The 19,643-nt window shown below is 52.1% G+C and overlaps 1 protein-coding gene across 1 annotated transcript in view; it reads left to right on the top strand.

Annotated features, from left to right (window-relative positions):
• Positions 1-2: 2 nt before the first annotated feature.
• Positions 3-19,643, top strand: part of SHISA6 (shisa family member 6) — a gene marked incomplete at its 5' end in the record, with an annotated part of 276,670 nt that continues 257,029 nt past the window's right edge. Inside the window, one exon of the mRNA XM_040452935.1 lies at positions 3-358. Coding sequence (XP_040308869.1) covers positions 3-358 — 356 coding nt within the window. The remainder of the gene's footprint in view (positions 359-19,643) is intronic.

The raw sequence follows: 19,643 nt of genomic DNA, 5'->3' as shown, positions 1-19,643 counted from the left end.
GCTGGGGCTACTACGACGTGAGCGGCCAGTACGACAAGGAGTTCGAGTGCAACAACAGCGAGAGCGGGTACCTGTACTGCTGCGGCACCTGCTACTACCGCTTTTGCTGCAAGAAGCGCCACGAGAAGCTGGACCAGCGCCAGTGCACCAACTACCAGAGCCCGGTGTGGGTGCAGACGCCCAGCACCAAGGTGGTGTCGCCGGGGCCCGAGAACAAGTACGACCCGGAGAAGGACAGGACCAACTTCACCGTGTACATCACCTGCGGGGTCATCGCCTTCGTCATCGTGGCCGGCGTCTTCGCCAAGGTGTCCTACGACAAGGCCCACCGCCCTCCGCGGGAGATGAACATCCACAGGTGAGAGGTCCCGCTCCCCGAGCCTCCCGCCGCCTCGCCTCGCCCCTCCCTCCTGTCGCGCGTCCCCCCCGGCCCGGCCCTTCTTCATTCACCCTCGGCCGCGGTGGCGGCGGCGGCGGCGGCGGCGGCGTCACCACCACAGCTCTCTGGCTCTCCGAAACCCAGCCTCTCCCTTGCTCCCCTGACATGCGATAAATCACAGCCCTCTTTCCTTTTTTCCCCATTTCTGCAGAACCCAGAACGCATGCTTTGGTGGCAGGGGCAGAGTAAGGAGCCGTGGAACTCGTGGAGTTGGAGTTTAAGAATTTTACCAATTGTAGAATTCTGGATGGCCGGGCGGGACCGGGGGAGGGGGGCGGCGGTGGCGGTCCAGGGTTCAGTTTTCCAGGCAAGTGGGCACTTTGGCATAGGTTTCTCTTGCATTCGGTTTTCTGAGTGGAACCAGCACAGCGTCTTTCGGTCTAGGGTTCTGAACAATGCCGGCAGCTGACAGGAGAGAGTACCGAGCGATTTAGTATTAAATCGCATGTTCTCTGGGTGTGAGAGCTGGGGGTGATCTGGAAAGGATGTTTTCCCCCCGGGTGAGAAGGGGTAAAGATCTATCTATCCGTTCCGAGTGGACCAAGGGCAGATGGTCTCTCTTCATTACATCCTGTCCAAATGGGATGCTCGTTTTCTTGCGGAGATTGGAGGACTTGTTCTTTCAAACCCTGTAGGCAGAACTCTCCGAGTGAACATTCTTGCTGTGCTAAACCTGGTGGGCAGCGTTTCCAGCTTACGTTAGGGGGGCGGTGGGGGAAGCCTCCTACCAAAACTTACGCCGAAAGCACAGAATATGCTAGTGCCTGGTCCTGCCCTGACTGCCTCCCACCCCACCACCCTAGCCCCCAGTGAGTCCTTTGGGAGGTCGGAGCCCAAAGAACGGGAAACCAGACAGACTGTCTTCACCACTCGGGGACCGATGCACCCAGGGGAGGCAGAGTTAGCTCTGTTTCCAGTCCCCTGGTGGTGGTGATGAATGAATGACCAGACTTGGTTCAGCAGAGTCTTTCGGGGAAACAAACCGTGCCCCAGGACCTGCCTCCGGTTTTGGCACATGGTGCGGGCACCGGCTGGTAACTGGGACCCCCCCCTCCCGCTGACCCGTCCTCTTTCTGAGTTTGCCTAGCCGGTTCCCACCCTGAGCCATATACCTGAAGCTCATCTCTACACTCTGCTGGTTAACCTTCTGGCTTGGAAACCTCCTTCCCTTGCTGCTGTGGACGTAAATCATCGGTACCTTGATGAAGAGAGAGAAAGGAGGATAGAAATTTCTGGGCATGATTTTTTTTTTTTTTTTCTTCCTTTAAAGCTGTTGAGAAAAGATGATGTTCCCTGGCAGGTTTTATGGAGTCAGACGCACGAAGTTTGGGTACTTACACAGTGACATTCTTGGGTATCAGGACTGGGTGCTTCCAAAACCGTTCGTAATCCTCACTCGTCACCCCAAGGTGCCACTGACCCCCCCCATTGCACCCCATCTTCTCTTCCAGGTAGTGAGTCTGTGCCTGGCTGGTCCTGGGGGCTGATGGAGGGATTGAGACAATGATGTGTAGTCAGCCGGTGTCCCCTTTGGATTCTCGCTCTTGGCTCCTCTTGGAAAGCAGAGAAGGAATTGCCTGTGAAGCAGGTGGTCCTGGTCCAAATCGTCCCCCTCTCTGTGCCTTCAGGCCTCTTCACCTTTCTCCTGGGCTCCTGGCCTCTCACGCCGCCTTCCCACTATGGCTGTGGCCTCCTGCTGGCTGGTGCCCACAGACCTTTCTTTGGGTTTCTTTCTTCTCTGAGCCTTTGTTCTGTGCTCTCTTAGACGGAGCCTTCCCCTGCCCTGACCTTGATGACCTGAATTGAGTCATCATGACCTGGGAGGATGCTGCCGGCCTTTGGATGCTGGCGCTGGCCTGTGTTCTCCAGGCCTGTGACCCTGGAGATGTCCCTGTCCCTCTCGGTGATTTTTCCCCTCCCCATCCCACCGACCCCCTTCCCCAACCCCAAACTAGGGTGCTGGTCTGTGTGTGGGTGGATGGCCCTGTGACTGGTGATGCCATTAGAGCAGTTTGTCTCTGGGGTCGGGGAAGGCAGGTGACCAGGGTAAGGGAGCTGAATTCAGCCTCAGACCATTATGTAAATAGGGGACGTTTCTGCCTCAAATTCACCTCCTGATTTTATTCCGTTCACAGCACCTCTTCCAGCAGCTGCAATGTTGCCTGCTCAAGGCTTTGGAAACCACCATACTGATGCTTGTTAAGTAGGGGATGATGCCTGTCTCTGTGTTTGGGGGAAGGGGACGGAGCATCGAGGACATTCCATGAGTGACCTTGGGCAGCAGGGGGGAAACTCCGTGTCTGGCCCTGGGTGACTCAGGCACAACAGCATCCCATCTCCGCCCCCCCCCCCCCTCCCCCCCCCACCAGGCGTGTCAGGGTGAGTGTGCACATCGAAGGTTGCTCCTCCCCGACTCCTGGGTGTGTTCCCATGAGTTGCTTCACTTTGCTCACACTTTAAGAGGTCACCGCTTGCCATCCTGGGGAGTTTTTTCACGCAGCTGGTCTTGTTGGGGAACCAGGGTAGGGAAAAGGGAAGGGATCAATATCCCCACCGTAGTGAGTTATCCCCCCAGGGCAGAGCGGGGAGGAGGAAGGAGGCTCACTCTTCAGAGGTCAGCGGAGGAAGCGGGACGTGCGTCTGGTTCCATGTGCCTTGAAATAGTTCAGCAGAGACGTTTCCGTTTCTGAAAAAGGCAAAGAATTTGTTCCAGGGCGTGATCCTCTCTCTGGTAGATGGCTGGCTGGGCCGGCAGGGGCTGGGGCCCAGGGAGCAGAACCGCCTCCTTGAAAGGGGTGTTGGTGGCAGGGTCGGAAGGGGTGAGAGGGAGGAGAGAAAGGGAGGCTGCAGCCCTGAGATCAGCCATCTGCCTCCTCCTGGTGGCCCCGGGCTGGCCAGCCCTCCGCCTGCCCAGGGTACACATTCCTCAGAACAGGGCTTGCTTTCACTGCTCCGGCCCCCGAGGGGAAAAGCAGATTTAGTCTTTTCCAGAAGTGATTAGACCTGGCCATCCTGTTTCTGTAGAAGTCAGCGTCTGTAGGGGAAACTCTCAGCTCTCCGGTGATTCTGATAGATGAGCAAAGTCACACTCAGCTGGACCCCGGGGAGGAGAAAGTGACGGCCAGAGGGATCAAAGGCAGAGCTGTGCTTTGGATCTGGGGAGCCACCGGATGCGGGGTGCCCACCTTTCCCGGCCGGAAGCCTGTTTCCCACCCGGATCTCTACCTCGCCTTCCCCTGTTCACCTTCCCCGGGCTGAGGCTCTCGAGCTGGTAAAGCCTCGGGCACCGATTTGAATGCTTCTTGAGCGGTCTCTGCATCGCTTCCTGGTTCCTGGGGCTCTTGGCTCAGTGAGGGCTGCCCGCCCGCCCGAGGCAGGGCTTTGACCCAGCCGCCGCCCTGTCTGAAGCATCTCGCAGGCAAACCTGTTTCTTCCTTCTCCCCCAGAGCTGATTCATTAGCGTCCTCGACATGAGAAGAACCATAGCTTTAATGGCTACTTAGCAGATGAGGTCTGAAGCCATTTGGGTGACCTAGTTTAAGGTGGTGGACCCAGACCTGCCCTGGGTCCCCCCGCTGTGCGGGGGTGGTGGGGGTGGAGGAGTTTGGGGTTGGGGGGGAGTCGTGCTCAGGGTTGCGGACCAAAGAACCTGAGCAGATGTCACCAGGAGAAAGGAAAAGCGACAGGAGGTGACCCTACAGCCTTCGGGAGGGTCCTGTGTCTTTGGACTCCTCTGGTTGTTTCTAGAAGAAGCCAGGGAACCCTTTGTTCCCCCTTTTCTCCCTCTAGAAATTAGTTACAAATTAATTAACAAACCCAAAGAGGTCTGTTCTGTGCGCACAGACCCGGTAACTGTAATAGCAGGACCCCTTTGCTGGCTGATTTCGTGAGGTTCTCTTCGTAGGTTCCCGGGCCATGAATTGTCAGAGCACCCCCCCCCCAAACACCCCCATTTTTGGAAGCACTGTGAGCTCATTCTAACGAGTCGATCTAAACAGAGAGTCAACTTTTTAATTTTATTATGTTTTACTTCAAACAGAGCAGTTGCAAGGACAGGAAAAAGAAAATCTTGCCTTGGATGGAAGGCCCCCCTTTAATGTTTTCTGTTTCTGCGGGGGAAAGCAGTGAAATTGGGGAAGGGTTCAGGAAGGCTCATGGAAGAGGGGTTAGGGAAGGTAATGGGGTGAGAAGTGGACACAACGTGTATTCCTTCGTTCCACGGACAAGTCCCACTCACCTGCTGGGGGCCAGCTCTGTTTATAACCACAGAACGTATAAGCCTCTATGGTGTGTGTGACCTTGGACACATGAGGCCAGCAGAACTCATTCTTAAAAAAAAAAAATTAAAAAAAAAATTTTTTTTTTTCAACGTTTATTTATTTTTGGGACAGAGAGAGACAGAGCATGAACGGGGGAGGGGCAGAGAGAGGGGGGAGACACAGAATCGGAAACAGGCTCCAGGCTCTGAGCTATCAGCCCAGAGCCCGACGCGGGGCTCGAACTCACGGACCGCGAGATCGTGACCTGGCTGAAGTTGGACGCTTAACCGACTGCGCCACCCAGGCGCCCCCCCCCAAAAAATTTTTTTTAATGTTTCTTTATTTTAATTTTTTTCTTTCAATGTTTATTTATCTTTGAGAGACAGAGAGAGACAGAGCATGAGCAGGGGAGGGGCAGAGAGAGAGAGGAAGACACAGAACCCGAAGCAGGTTCCAGGCTCCGAGCTGTCAGCACGGGGCCTGTCGAGGGGCCCGAACCCATGAACTCTTGAGATCATGACCCGAGCAGAAGTCAGACACTCAACCGGCTGAGCCACCCAGATGCCCCAGTTCATTCTTGATTTTAACATGTCTGCCACGCAACTACTTTGCAAAAACCCGGCACTTTGAGGGTTCCGCCCGGCATGTTGCTGGCTGTCTTTTGCCCTCTCCGGCGCCCCCCACCCCAGCCCAGGAGGCGTGCACATCGGTCCCCCTTCCCCACCCACAGCCGCACCCCAGGCTCTGAGCACATTCCTTGGGAAGAGCCTACCCACAGTGCTAGGCTGCCAAGACACAGGTAGAGGAAAAAGTCCGTTTCACTGTTTTCAGCCTATTTTAATGAGAGATCAGATCGACTGTGCAGTTGATTCAGATCCATTGTGCAGGAAGCAGTGGTTCAGACAGCTGAAAAAGTGTGCTGATGGAAAGAGGTTAATTCACCAGCCCCAGGCAGACATGCCCACGAAGGATACGGAATAGAAGGAAACCACACCAAAGGAAGCTTCGTCCTTCCTCCCCCTGCACTGCCTGATGTCTCCAGGGCCTGGCAGGATTGATTGCCTTTAGATCTTAACTTTCTGGCTCCTCTTCCGTAGTGACTTAGAATCCCCACCACGCGCTGAGAGAGCAGCCAGCCACTGGCTACTGAGTCCCGCATAATCTGCTTTTTAAATTGTGAATTCAGGTGTGGTTTGTCTTGCGGTCTTGATTGTATCCCTTGACGACACCCATCCTGTGGCGATGGGTGGGGGGGGGGTGGTTCTGGAGGACTATATTAGGGTCTACGTTGAATTCATTAAAAAAAATTTTTTTTTAAGTTTATTTATTTTTGAGAGGGAAACAGTGCGAGCGGGTGAGGGGCAGGGAGAGGGAGACAGAATTCGAAGCAGGCACCACAATGTCAGTGCAGAGCCTGATGTGGGGCTCGAACTCATGAACTGTGAGATCATGACCTGAGTCAAAGTCGGATGCTCAACCTACTGAGCCACCCAGGCGCCCCTAAGTTCGTTCTTTGAAGTATCTTCTTCTGCGGTGATCCCACCACCCCCTTTCTCTATGTTGGGAAACGCCAGCCCATTGTTTTTCCCAGTCACATTTCTGACCTCGCCTTTCTAGTAGGTACTGCAGACCGGGAGGAGGGATTGGTTTATCTGCAGACCCTCAGAGGGTCTCGGTCCCTTGGCCTTGAACAGGCTTATTTCATACATGTTCAGGATAGATTGCGCCTGTCCATTCTTGTTCTTTTTTATCTCTACAAGTAAAACCATGGGCGCCTGGGTGACTCAGTCGGTTGAGTGTCCAACTTCCACTCAGGTTATGATCCCGCGGTTCGTGAGTTCGAGCCCCGCGTCGGGCTCTGTGCTGGCACCTCACAGCCTGGAGCCCGCTTCGGATTCTGTCTCCCTCTCTCTCTACCCCTCCCCGGCTCGCGCTTTGTCTCTCTCTCCCTCAAATATAAATAAGCAGTAAAGAAATTTAAAAAAGAAAGAAGTGAAACCAAAATATTCTGAAAAGGCATGGTAATATAGTTGACCCTTGAATGACTCTGGTTTGAACTGTGTAGGTCCATTTATACGTGGATTTTTAAAAATTAATTAATTTTTTAGTTTTATTCTGCACTTGTTTTGTTTTGTTTTGTTTTGTTTTTAAAGTAGGCTCCACGCTCCTGCTTGGGGCTCCAGCTCACAACACTCGTATCCAGAATCACATGCTGTCCGGACTGAGCCAGCCGGGTACCCTCAGGATACTTTTTCTTCAGTAAAGACAGTGCAGAACTGTAAACGTATTTTCTCTTACGAGTTTCTTGATATTTCCTTCTCTCTCGCTTACTTTATCGTAAGATTACCATATATGACGCGTGCAATGTACGAAACGTGTTAATTGACTGCCGTGTTATTGGTAAGATTTCTGGTCAGCAGTAGGCTGTTGTGGTTACGTTTTGGAGGGAGTCAGAAATTATACTTGGATTTTCTTTTTTTTTTTTTGGTTTTTTTAGTTTTTAATTTATCTTATTTATTTAAAAAATGTTTTTAATGTTTATTTTTGAAGGAGAGAGAGACAAGAGTGTGAGTGGGGGAGGGAAGAGAGAGAGGGAGACACAGAATCTGAAGCAGGCTCCGGGCTCCGAGCTGTCAGCACAGGGCCTGACACGGGGCTTGAACTCACAAACTGTGAGATCATGACCTGAGCCGAAGTCAGACGTGTAACCAACTGGAGCCACCCAGGCACCCCTATTTTATTTTATTTTTTTAATTCACATCCAAATTAGTTAGCATATGGCGCAACAATGATTTCAGGAGTAGATTCCTTAGTGCCCCTTACCCGTTTAGCCCATCCCCCCTCCCACAACCCCTCCAGTAACCCTCAGTTTGTTCTCCATATTTATGAGTCTCTTATGCTTTGTCCCTGTTTTTATATTATTTTTGTTTCCCTTATGTTCATCTGTTTTGTCTCTTAAAGTCCTCATATGAGTGAAGTCATATGATACTTGTTTTTCTCTGACTAATTAGCATAATACTTTCCAGTTCCATCCACATAGTTGCAAATGGCAAGATTTCATTCTTTTTGACTGCCGAGTAATACTCCACCGTATAGATTATACCCCACCTTCTTTATCCATTCATCCATCGATGGACACGTGGGCTCTTTCCATACTTTGGCTATCGTTGCTAGTGCTGCACATTGGGGTGCATGTGTCCCTTCGAAGCATGCTTGGATTTTCTTAACAAATTATTTTTTTATTTTATTTTTGAGAGAGAGAGAGAGAGAGAGAGCTAGTGTAGGGGAGAGGGACAGAGGAAGAGAAAGAGAAAGAAAATCCCAAGCAGGCTCCAGGCTCAGCGCGGTGCCCGACCGGGGGCTCGATCCCACAACCCTGGGATCATGACCTGAGCCGAAATCAAGAGTCGCACGCTCAGCGGGCTGAGCCGTCCAGGTGTCCCTGTCCCTGGGTTGTCAGCTGCACGAGTCCTTGCCTCTAACCCCTGCCTGGGTGGCTCAGGGGTCAACCTTCTTTCCATTATTTTGTCGTCCGTTACAGAACCGTTGAATTTTTTTGCAGGCCAAGTCAGCAGCCTAACGTCCTGATTTTACAAGTGAGGCAGCTGACACACCGGGAGGTCAGATCACAGTGCCCCGGGGTGGGGGGAACAGCTGGAGGTGGTGAGCTTGACCTGGAAGCCGAGGGCCACTCTGCGTCCCGGGCCCACTCTCTTGCCTGGTTGCCTCTCAGCCTTGTCTTGCGCAGTGAACGTCTGTTACTGTCTTAACGCTATGCACCTGTTTCGGAAACCCTGTTATTGTCTTACGCTACGCACCTGTTTCTGAGTCAACACCGGGTAACTTCCCGATACTTAGGGATGTGAGCGACGGCCTTCTCCCTTCTCTTGCTTCCCTGCCTTTCTTTGGTCCCTCCTCATTCAATTTTGCGGTCCCCTGAAATGATTTCCGTCGCACTTCCACGGTCGGTCGCCTTGTAGTTTTCCCCACGTCCCTTTGTAAAGGGCAATAACCTGACCTAAGCACAATCCTTGGATAAGATCTAAGGAATGCAGACCATGGAAGAAGGGAGATGCCCCGCAGGCCAGAAGGTTGTGAGCCGGGGCAGTGGACCATCAAGGAAAACCAGAGGCGGATGTCTGTGATTCAGAAGGTGCGGTCTGAATGCTTTCTCTCTCTCCCAGAGATGGGTGGGGACGCGGCCATCTAACCAGGTCAACGAGTTTTGGTTTTGCCAGAGACCGGGAGACCTCCAGGCAACCCCCCTGGGGCCCAGGTGCGTGTGATTTCAGATGGCCCCCTGCATACAAGACAGCTCTGTGGGCCTCAGAAACGCGTTCACTGGTGTGGGCCTTGCCCCTTCTCAGCTCTGGGCCACCCTCCCACAGGGGCGAGGTGGATACAAGGTGAGGGGACTGAAGGGGCTCCAGGGACGTGGCTAACGAGGCTGGAAATTTGGGTCTGACCATTACATGAAATTCACCTCCGCGGCCTGCAGTTTGGAGCCTTTGCCTGATTCTGTGTACCTCTCCTAAACGTGTCCCCCTTCTAAGCAGTCACCTTGGGAGGCCACACGCCGACTCTCCCCCGGACAGTGTTGTCATAGTGTTTTCAGAGCCCATGGCGCGTCATCTTGACTCTCTGTAACGGGGCACATTTTTATCCTCTTGGGCTAAGATCTGATTCTTGTAAGAGGCGCTAAGTCACGGGGCGGAGGCCGGCGAGCGGAATCGGCGATCGACTGGTTATTGGCGGAAGTAAAGAGTGCCTCCAGTAATGAGGCCCGCTGTCCTAGGATCCACATCAGCTGTCTCCAGAGGCCGAGCCCAGGAGAGGCGCTCGGATGATGAGTGGTGGGGCCCGTAGGTCAGACCCCGGCTCTCCGTAGCGGCCACTTCTCAGGGGCCGCACCTCCCCGGCCGTAGGACATTCAGCTCTGCGTTTTATCGGTGTGTCGGGGCAGACCTCGAGGGAGCTGGAAAAAGAAAGGAGTTGAATATGCAGGAAATAGTTCAAATGACTGCCCAGGAAGGGAGGGGAAAAAAAGAAAAAGAGAAAAAAAGAATGTCCCACATTTCTTCAAGAGATAGTAGTCAGATAGCTCAATTTAGATTCCTCATTTGATTCTGAGGGTACAGGGACCCAGTTTCCTCGGAATGCATGCGGCCCGGCTTGGGGTCAGAGCCGGGCTTCTCAGTGCTCTCCCTTTCCTGCACGTGGATGTCACCACCTGTGCAGTTTGGCATTCGCGTGAGGTCCCCGCCGGGGCCGGACAGCCGTCGAGGAGGTAGAAATGTTTGCAAGCACAGGAACGTGGGGCTTCCCGTGATAATTGCCTGTAGGTTCCTGACATGCGTGTACTGGGCCCCCAGGTCCCCCAAGAGTGCAGTCACTATGCGAGATTGGTCACAGAAGCGGAGCGAGGGTGGGGCAGGTGACAAGGGGCCACAGGGGCAGTTTGTGGCCGATTCTTGCGTTTTTTGGCCGGCGGGGGGGGCGCCGCGCGCCGTGGTGGTGGTACAGCGGGTGGGCTGATGTTTCTCTTTTCCATCAGGAGTTAGCGGGACGGTGAGGTGGCCCTCCTGCTGTGGGGGCTGGGGCAAAGCCTCTGGGCACTCTTGGACCCTGGGAGGAGCCAGCCCTGCTCTGTGGCTGGGGAGCCAGCTTCCTCGGCTCAAAGGTCAGGACGGTGGGGAGGTTTGTTGCCCAGAAGCCTACATGAGCCCGTCACCTGTGCACCTGCAGAGAGCTGGTGTCGAGGAGGGCCGGAGGCCTCAGTTAGCTGAGGGCTCAAGGGCATGTGGATGGGGCGGGCCCCCCCCGGTAGGGAGACTCTTGGGAGAGTGCTCAGTCCCCAGGGCTTGCTCTGTGTCTGGAACCCTGCTGTGCACTGGACCTAAGCTGCCTCCGTGCGTCTTTCCTTCACCCTCCGGGGATAGGTGCCCATTGAACAGACGAGGAAATCAACTCAAAGAGGCTTAGTAACTTGTCCAAGGTCGCACGGCTAGAGCTGTGCCAGTCTCCATCTCCTTTGGGGGCCAGCTGGCTCTCATCTTCCCAGATGTAAACGGGTCACCCAGATCAGGGTACTGCAGACCCGGGCTGGTGGCCTCGCTTGCATTGCCTGCAGGGCACAAGGCCACCAGGGTGCGGTGTAAAGGCTTGTTTTCAAGAATGGGTTATATTGGTCGAGGATAGCGAAGGCGATGCAAAGAAAATGTAAAAAATCAGAGAACAAAAAACCCAAAGCCACACACCCCGATTCCAATGGAGAACCAGCAGCAAAACACAAAACACAAAACAAAACAAAAAAAACAACAACAGACCTTTCCAGTATTGGCAGAACCCCGGGGCAATGCTGCACGAGTCCCAGCTCTGGAATAATAGGGGCACTAGGGAGAAGAAATGATTTGGGGGCAAGACGATGGACCTCGGGCCATTCCCAGTTTTAATTACTGAGACATACGGCTCAGAAACAGCTCCATTTATCACTGCCCCCACCCCCACCTGCCTGCCCCATTTATAACCAGAGCACCGTGCACACAAGACAGAGGTTCAGCCAGCTCACTGCTGCTTCCCGCTCCGGTCCTGTCCTTCCCCCGTTTCCGTTTTCCTAGCCGTGCTTCCTAATTCCTCATTCTTTCCAGGTGTTTCTCTGTTTCTTGTGACCTCAGGTCCTCTGTCCTGAAAGGCTCGCTCAGAGGAAGGCATCCTGGGGAACCCTCAGCGCCCCGGGCTTTCCTCCCAAACTTCTGTTGACCTGGTCGTGGCCATGGTGGTGGGGCTGGCCTGCAGCTCTGGGACAGGGTCTCTGACCGGGGCACTTACCTGCTTGAGGTGGGTGTGGGAACCATTTCTCTAGAAAATGAACATGGACGCCACCACCTGTGCAGTTTGGCATTCGCGTGAGGTCCCCCCTCCCAGGGAGCGGGGTTTCCGGAGCCCTGTTTCCAGTAACCGCCCCCCCCAGCCCCCACCCACTTCTGGTCACAGGAACAGGAGACGCCTTGATCACCCTGGCCCAGAGCCACTGTCCCCACCTCGAGACCGTGGAGGCCGAGTTCCAACCAGGCTCTGGGTGGCTACAAGGTTGGCCCTGCTCCCCGCCGCTTGGGAGAGGAGTGTGTGCTCTCTGCCGGCTTCCCAAACACTCATTATTCCTTGCTTTTTTGGCATTTGGTCTCGTGTACTGTTCCCATTAGCTCCGGCATTAAAGTCTCATTACTTAGGACATCTGTCCTCTGGACATATTCGCGGCCCCCTTAGCCAAATGTCCTCTTCTGGGAAGTATGCTTTCCACTGTGTCCCCTTTTCCAGCTTCCTTCGGTCTGGCTGCCCCGGGGAGGAGGGATTTGAACCTGAGAGGGCCCCCCCCCCCCGGAGGAGGAGGGGCGGCTGTTGATGCTGAGTGGCATCTGAGAGCGTGTTTCAGAGCCCATCAGCTCCTCCCATTTGGAGGTCTTGGGAAAGCAGACCCTTGCTGTCATCCCTCGGTAGGGCAGGAATGGACGCAGAACGCCATAATAGCAAAGGAGCTATTTCCAGGAGAACTTTCCTAGACCAGCCTTGGATCCCATCAGGCAGGCACTGTGTCCTCAGTCACCCTGATGTCTGGGCCTCCTGTAAACCCACCTCTCGGGCGCTGGGAGGCAGGTGGGTGAATCAGGATTCCAGCCACCCTGTCGGACTGGCAGCTGACACTATGTGACTTCCTACTGTGTCCCGAGGAGTTCACTCCCTCCCATCTTTGCCAGGGGATGATCCCCCAGAGGCTTGGGGGAGGGGGTGGGGTGGGGGTGGGGCCTCTTGATGCTGTGGGAAATCACAGCGCCTTTCTGTTCTCAGATCATCAGCAGCCAGCTTTTCTTGCCCACCTCCTCTCCCAGCCTCAAGCGTTCATGAAGAGAGTGGGGTCTGTCGCTTCTGTCTCTCTCCCTCTTTCAAGTCTGATCATTAAAATGTGTCTTCTCCTTCCCGCGGGTGTCTTTGTCCACTCTTGCCTGTTTCTTCCTTCTTTCCTTCTTTTGATCTCTCTTCACTTCTGTTAAGATGGGGGGGGGGGAAGGTTCCTTTGCTTCCTTTGCTCTCTCCCTCTAGTCCTCCTTCTTGAATTTATCCCGCTATAACTTCATTAAACTGCATCGATTCAGACTCTGCTGATTCAGAAATTATCCAGATCGGACCTGGGCGAAGTTGTTCTTTCCTCTGTCTGACAAAAACCTGCGACAGACTGATTAATGGTGAAGATTGTGCAGGGCCCATACACCACGCGGAAGGACAGATTTTTCCAGCAGGCTCTTCCGTAGACCATTGGCATGCTAATTACAAATCTTTCTCACCTAGTCAATGATGTAGCTGTCTGAAGATCGGTTTCTGTTTCCTGTTTCCCAGCCTAGTTTGTAATCCTGCAATGGCCCCGGGAAACAGTAAAAATGCATTTCCTTTAGAGCATTTTTTTTTTTTGTAATTTCCATGTCTATTTCCTCGATTGGGATTAGCCTGCTGGGATCCGTGATGCTTGACCTCAGGCTGCTTCAAAGTCCCTTCTTAATTCCCTCTGGGAATGCCTGCTGATTTCCCCTTCTTGTTTCTTTTCTCCTGTCTTTCCCGGAGTTTTTAACATCTGGAAACTCTCTCTTTTTCAGCTTTGGGAGTGGAGAGTCCTGCCACGACCCAAAAGGTTCACCTCATTTCCTCTTGCCACAGGGTGAGCATCTGGGCACCGGGGTTTATTAGGAACCTGGAGGTGGACTTTGGACAAGTGGCTTTGTCACTTCCAAGAGACCGTGAGCTCTGTCTCTGCTGCTTCTGTGCTTTCTCAATTGCCCATTTCTGCCCAAGGAGCCTGCTCGTACATCACTGTCTCCAGCACTACAGTTTGGATTGAGGAGACAGCGTTGCAGTCTAATGCAGGATGTGATGGGATGTGCCTAGACTGTACCCAGCCCCTTATAGGAAAGGAAAGGACTTAGACCTTTCTCTGCATGTGTGGTGCTCCAGGGGCACCTGCATAGCCCCCATTCTTTCACTTTTGGGGCCATCTTCCATCTTTCTGTGCCTTGAAGCATTTCCTGGGAGCTAAGAGGCAGGCTAATCCCAGCCAGTGTTGCTTTCCGTGCCCATGACCTTGGGTATGAGTCCCTCAGCCAGCCCCCACTCCGGTCTGTTAGCCTGGCTGTGGGATGGGGCCTGTTAGGTGGTGCAGGTGAGTTCTTCCCTGGCTCATTCTGATCTCAGCATACCTGCGAAAGTTCCGGAAAGCGGAGAGTACATCTGTACTGTGAGTTGCAGACAGCCCTGGGGAAAATGTACTCTCCCTTCAGAGGAGAATGCTACCTGCAAATGTCTTCCTGTGCCTGCTTGGTTTTAGCATCCTAAACTCATAGAATCTCTTGGGTGAGAGGGACTTAAGAGGTGTTTAGTGCCTCTCCAGGTCCCCCTCCTCTTCTGCAAGTGCGTCGAGAGCTGGGCTCCCTCTGTGCCTGGAGGAGTTCATGGGTTCAGAGGACACAATTCTTGGTAATTCTGATGGGGAGCTAACAGTGGCTTTCTGGCACGAGACGTACCTAGTGGACAAGCTGTTGGAAATGTACCCCTTCTGTAAGACGGCAAGACTTCCCTTTGAAGATGGCGGTCAAGGCCCGCTTCAGTTTTCCTGCTTCTTGGATAAACATCCCTAGTTACAAATCTGTTCCTCACAGGACACGGGTTCGAGTCTTTGTGCCTGTACGAATGTGGCTCACATCGAAATGGGGTTGTAATTTGGGGCACCTGGGTGGCTCGGTCAGTGCAGCCTCCGACTTTTGGTTTTGGCTCGGGTCATGATCTCACAGTTTCATCAGTTTGAGCCCTGTGTCGGGCTCTGAGCTGACAGTGCAGAACCTGCTTGCGATTCTCTCTCTCTCTCTCTCTCTCTCTCTCTCTGCCTCCCTGACTTGCACTGTCTCTGTCTCTCTCAAAATAAATAATTACACTTAAAACCCGAAAGGAATGGGGTTGTAATTCTATAACCAAACCGAATGTGACATTTCCAACAGCAACATACAAGTCATTCAAACTCCATTCAATCTGAAGATTCCTTTTGGGAAATTGGTTGGTCTCTAGTGCTAGGCCGGACTCCCCTGCTGTGATGTCAGGATGACGCATGGGTTTGCCTATTTTGTTCCCACCTGTATTTTGTGGCTCGAGTAGTGCCTGGCACAAGGTAGGCCCTCAGCTAATGTGGTTGAAAGAATGAATGACTTAATTAATTAAAATGGAGAGCATGGTGGGTGGTCTTTCTGTGTGCCCCACTTTTCTGATGTTTGCTTCGATGTGAAGAAACTTGAGCTTGGAAATGACAGTGATGTGTATGATTTACAGTTTATTTATTTTGAATGACAGAGAGAGAGAGAGAAAATGAATCTCAAGAAGGCTCCATGCTCAGTGTGGAGACCTACACGGGGCTCGATCCCAGCACTCTGGGATCATGACCTGAGCTGAAATCGAGTCAGGTGTTCAACCAACTAAGCCACCCAGTACTCGATCCCAGCACTCTGGGATCATGACCTGAGCTGAAATCAAGAGTCAGGTGTTCAACCAACTAAGCCACCCATTAACTCTATACACACACACACACACACACACACACACACACACACACGTGTGTGTGTGTGTGTGTGCGCGTATGTATACGTGTATGTATGTATATGTATATGTATATATATATGTGTGTGTGTATATATATGTATATATATATATATACACACACACTTATATTGAGAGAGAGAGAGCAAGTGAGCAGAAGGGGCCAGAGAGAGAGAGGGAGAGAGACAATCCCAAGCAGGCTTCATGCTGTCAGCACAGAGCCCGACGTGGGGCTTGAACCTACAAACCGCGAAATTATGACCTAAGCTGAAATCAAGACTCAGACGCTTAACCGACTGAGCCATCCGGGTGCTCCCCTATAATTTTTTTTTTTTAAAGAAGAAAGGAAGGAAGGAAAAGGAAGAAAAAAGGAAGGTAGGAAGAATGAAGAAAAAAACCCAGCTGAATCACTTTGCAGAAAATGTTGCCCTGGTGAGTTTGATACGTTTGCCCTTTCATGCCCCGCTGGAATCCTGATTTGTTTTGTTCGTGAGGGGAGTCTCTTGGCTTTTCGGTGGCGGTACTTTATCTCGAAGCTTCCCGGCTCGCTGGCAGAAGCACGGTTTGGGATGGCCTTGCAGAGACGAACGATCAGACGCTCTCTTTGCACTTGGCTCTCAGAATCCAAGTTCAGGGTGCAGTGAAAGCTGCTGTGTGTGACCAGACGCATTCCTGTCCTCGGTCAGGCCTGAGTGGAAAATAGGGGATGTGGGTGGTCCCTTCCAGGATGACCCGTGGCCGTCACATGCCATGGGGTTCACTCTCCACGGGAGGAGTTTTGCCCATCCGGCATCAGGGATTCAGTCCTCCGGGACGCCCCTCTCCCACCACCTTTTTGTCGTGGTCCTATAGGCCGAGCCTGTGCAGACACTGGGAGGTTGTATTTGGATTTATTTATTAATCAAATATTTATGGAGTGCTTACTGGTTGCCAGGTTCCGTTCTAAGTGCTCTACAAATATTAACTCATTTAATCTCCATGATAACTCTAAGAGGTAGACATTATTTTTGGCCTTATTATTGTAGCCTTATCTTTTGAACGAGGAGGCAGGACCACAGGCCATGAAGTAGCTACGGGAGATCACTGGTGCGCCCGGTGGCTAGCAGCCCCACAGTCCGGCTCCAGAATCCCGCGTTTAGCCACTAGGCTATCCTACCTGCGTTTTGCTTCCCCCTCCGGACTTAGATCTGTGCCTACAGCAAGTCAAGCAAACCACACCGAGATAACAAAAGAGAACAGCAGTGGCGGCTATATTTATTCTTATTTTTATTAAAAAAAAATTTTTTTTAATGTTTATATTTGAGAGAGAGAGAGAGAGAGAGCGCAAGTGGCAGAGGGGCCGAGAGGCCGAGAGAGAGGGACACAGAATCCAAAACAGGCTCCAGGTTCTGAACTGTCAGCACAGAGCCCGACGCGGGGCCCGAACCCACGAACCGCGAGATCGTGACCTGAGCCGCAGTGCCCCTGTTTTTCAAAAACATTTTTTTAATGTTTATTTGAGAGAGAGAGAAAGAGAGGCAGGTGGTGGGCATATTTATTCACTCCTCTCCCCCCCACCCCCGGCCGCCCGTGTGGCTCTGGTAACCAATCTCGGTAGCATTTTTGTCTTCCCCTTCCGAAATGGTGGCTGTGCTGGCCACATGTAGGTCTTTGGATCATTCCGGGACAATCCAGATATTTCTGAAGAGCCTAGGCTTGGGGTTGCTGCTACCCAGTCTTCCCAGGCCTGGGTGAATTTTCACAGGACTCAGGAGGCAAGGAGTGGAGTGTGTGGAGGTGAGGCTCTCAGGGGTGAACTGGGGCCCCATAGGATGCGCCTCTAGGCCCTGCCCAGCTCGTGGCTGGCCCCAGGCCACAGCCCCAGGACAGGGGCCCATCTGGATAGAGGACCTTACCCCGTTTGCCTGGAAAACATGGAGCCTGCGGGCTGAGCCTTCCCTGCCCGGGTCCTGCACTGTTTATTGGCCAGGGTGCATTCTGATTGTGATTGTGCCCCGGGCAGCTCAGACCTGCCGAACAGCTCAGTGCAGGTGCACGAACATTGTTACCACAACAAAGGAGATCTCCACACCCATTTGGAGCCTCTCTGTGAGGGGAGAGCGGTCTTGTACACACACAAAGCCAGCAGCTGTGTTTTTCAAGTGGACTGTGAGAGAACCAGGACTAAGAACTAAATTAAGCCGTTCTCCTTGGTCCGTGTTTATTAAAAAATATAGTCACTCCGATTGTCCGGAGTGCATATTTTCAGAGAATAGAGACACCCCGTCTGCCCAGTGAATAGGCTCGGGCATGAGGTGAGAGAGGACACGGGCTGTACCCAGGCCATCACGGTCAAGTATGAACCTCCCTTCTCCGGGACTCAAGTAGCCAGAATACTTTAACTGGAGTAGGATGTCTGCATTCTACTTCTAGGAGAAATATGAAAGTAACTGTCAGAGATTTACTTAAAGGGAAAAAACAAAACAAAACAAAACCCAAACCCAACCTTTCCTGGTTTGCCCCGTAGTTTTGACGTGAATAGCTTCGTTTCCCAGAATCGTCTTTATTTTGCTTCGTTTCTTCTCCGAAGAGACCTAAAGATTAGACTGGTGGCCCCTCTCAAGGAAGAAACTTGCATCTTAAAATAAGTGATTTCGAAAATCCTTCAAGATCAAGAGTGTTCTCATTAGTCCTCAGGAATAACATTAACCAGAATAGCTTATTTGGGGAACAGTTGATGTGTTTGGCCTTTTATCATACCTATCCAACAGCAGAAATGTCTCCCTGTTCTTCCCAGCAAGAGCAAAGGCATGTGTAGGGGTCTAAACGAACCAGCTTGCTTCGCCCTTGACGCAGAAAAACTTATTGGGTCTAGGTGAACTTACTTTCTCCCCTTTTGTGTGGCTCAGAAATCCAGAGATCTGGCGGAGGACAGAGGCTGGTTTCCATCGGCTCTATCTCAGTGAGCAGTGATGTTCGTGGGGTTCGTATGGAAAGTATTAATGGAGATGAAACAGACTTCCTAGGTGAACTAAGGGTCCCTAGGTTCCCCCCACTTAATTTGGGGGGAACCTCAGTTTTACTACCTGTTCAATGAGGGGAGATTGTGAGAAGAAGTTCCATAGTTTTGTCTTTTTTGTTTTGGTACTCTTTTCCTACATTTCTTTTCAAACTTAGAAACTCCACAAAGCCCAGGGACTGCCTGCTTTCGGAAGCCAAGGGTCTCATGGAGCAGGACTCTGGCTTCATGCAGAGCAAGGGTCTAAGGGTCTATGTCGATGTTCTGCTTAGATTTTGTTGCCCAAAACAGTTGCCTGGTGAAAACAGTGTAAAAAGCGTTCGAAGCTTGCTGGTGTCGAGGACCCACAGAAGTCGATAGAACTGGGTAGCTGAGCGCAGCCGGGTTCTCTTTGGGCAGATTTTCCCACCAAAGATGGATCACTGTCTAAAACCCTGTGTTCAGAGAGACCGTGGGAGAGAGATTGTAGGTAGAAAAATAAATGTGACTGAGTGGATGGAGGGACAGATGGTTGGACGGGCGGATGAACGAATGGACGAATGGATAATTGGGTGGTGGCGCACCTCTGCTGCTTTGCCTGCCTGTCTTGGAAATCTGGATTTACCCCTTATTGGTTGTGTGTCCTTGGGCAATAGAGCTGACCTTGCAAAATCTTAGTATTCTCATCATACTGGTTGTGGCTACTGAGAGCATCTACCAAATAACGTCATTTTGAGGATTATAGGATATAATGCATGGAAGAGTTCAGCATTGATATCTGGCACGTAGTAATTATTCAGTAAATGAGAGCGGTCAGTTTCCTAAGTCTTCGATTTCACGTGTAATTTCCTAAGCAGGCAAGACGATGAAGGAAAGTCATGAAGGAGGTCTTACCTTTCTCTCTTTTTTTTAAATCTTTTAAAAAATGTTTATTTTTGAAGGAGAGAGAGAGAATGGGGGAGGGGCAGAGAGAGAGGGAGACACAGAATCCGGAGCAGGCTCCAGGCTCCAGGGCCGTCAGCACAGAGCCCGACGCAGGGCTCGAACCCACAAATTGTGAGATCCTGACCTGAGCCGAAGTCGGACGCTCAACCGACTGAGCCCCCCCAGGCGCCCCTACCTTTCTCTGGTTAAGAGGAATCACTTGCCAATTTCAGAAGGATTTCATGTCTTCAAAGCAGGTGACAGCATATCAAAAAGTGTTGGTTGGGCTGGGTCCCTTGTGTCCAGATCACTCCGCACTTAGGGACGTTCAGACACTCTTTCATTTCCTTGGGGGTCGGTGACAACATGAACCAAGGTTTTCATAGATAACTGGTCTTGACCTGAATCCCTCATCGAC

This window comes from Herpailurus yagouaroundi, unplaced genomic scaffold (genome assembly GCF_014898765.1).
Source record: "Herpailurus yagouaroundi ecotype Mexico unplaced genomic scaffold, PumYag 208, whole genome shotgun sequence".
Taxonomy (NCBI): Eukaryota; Metazoa; Chordata; class Mammalia; order Carnivora; family Felidae; genus Herpailurus; species Herpailurus yagouaroundi.
The sequence above is the reverse complement of the archived record's forward strand: the minus strand, read 5'-3'. Positions and strand labels throughout refer to the sequence as shown.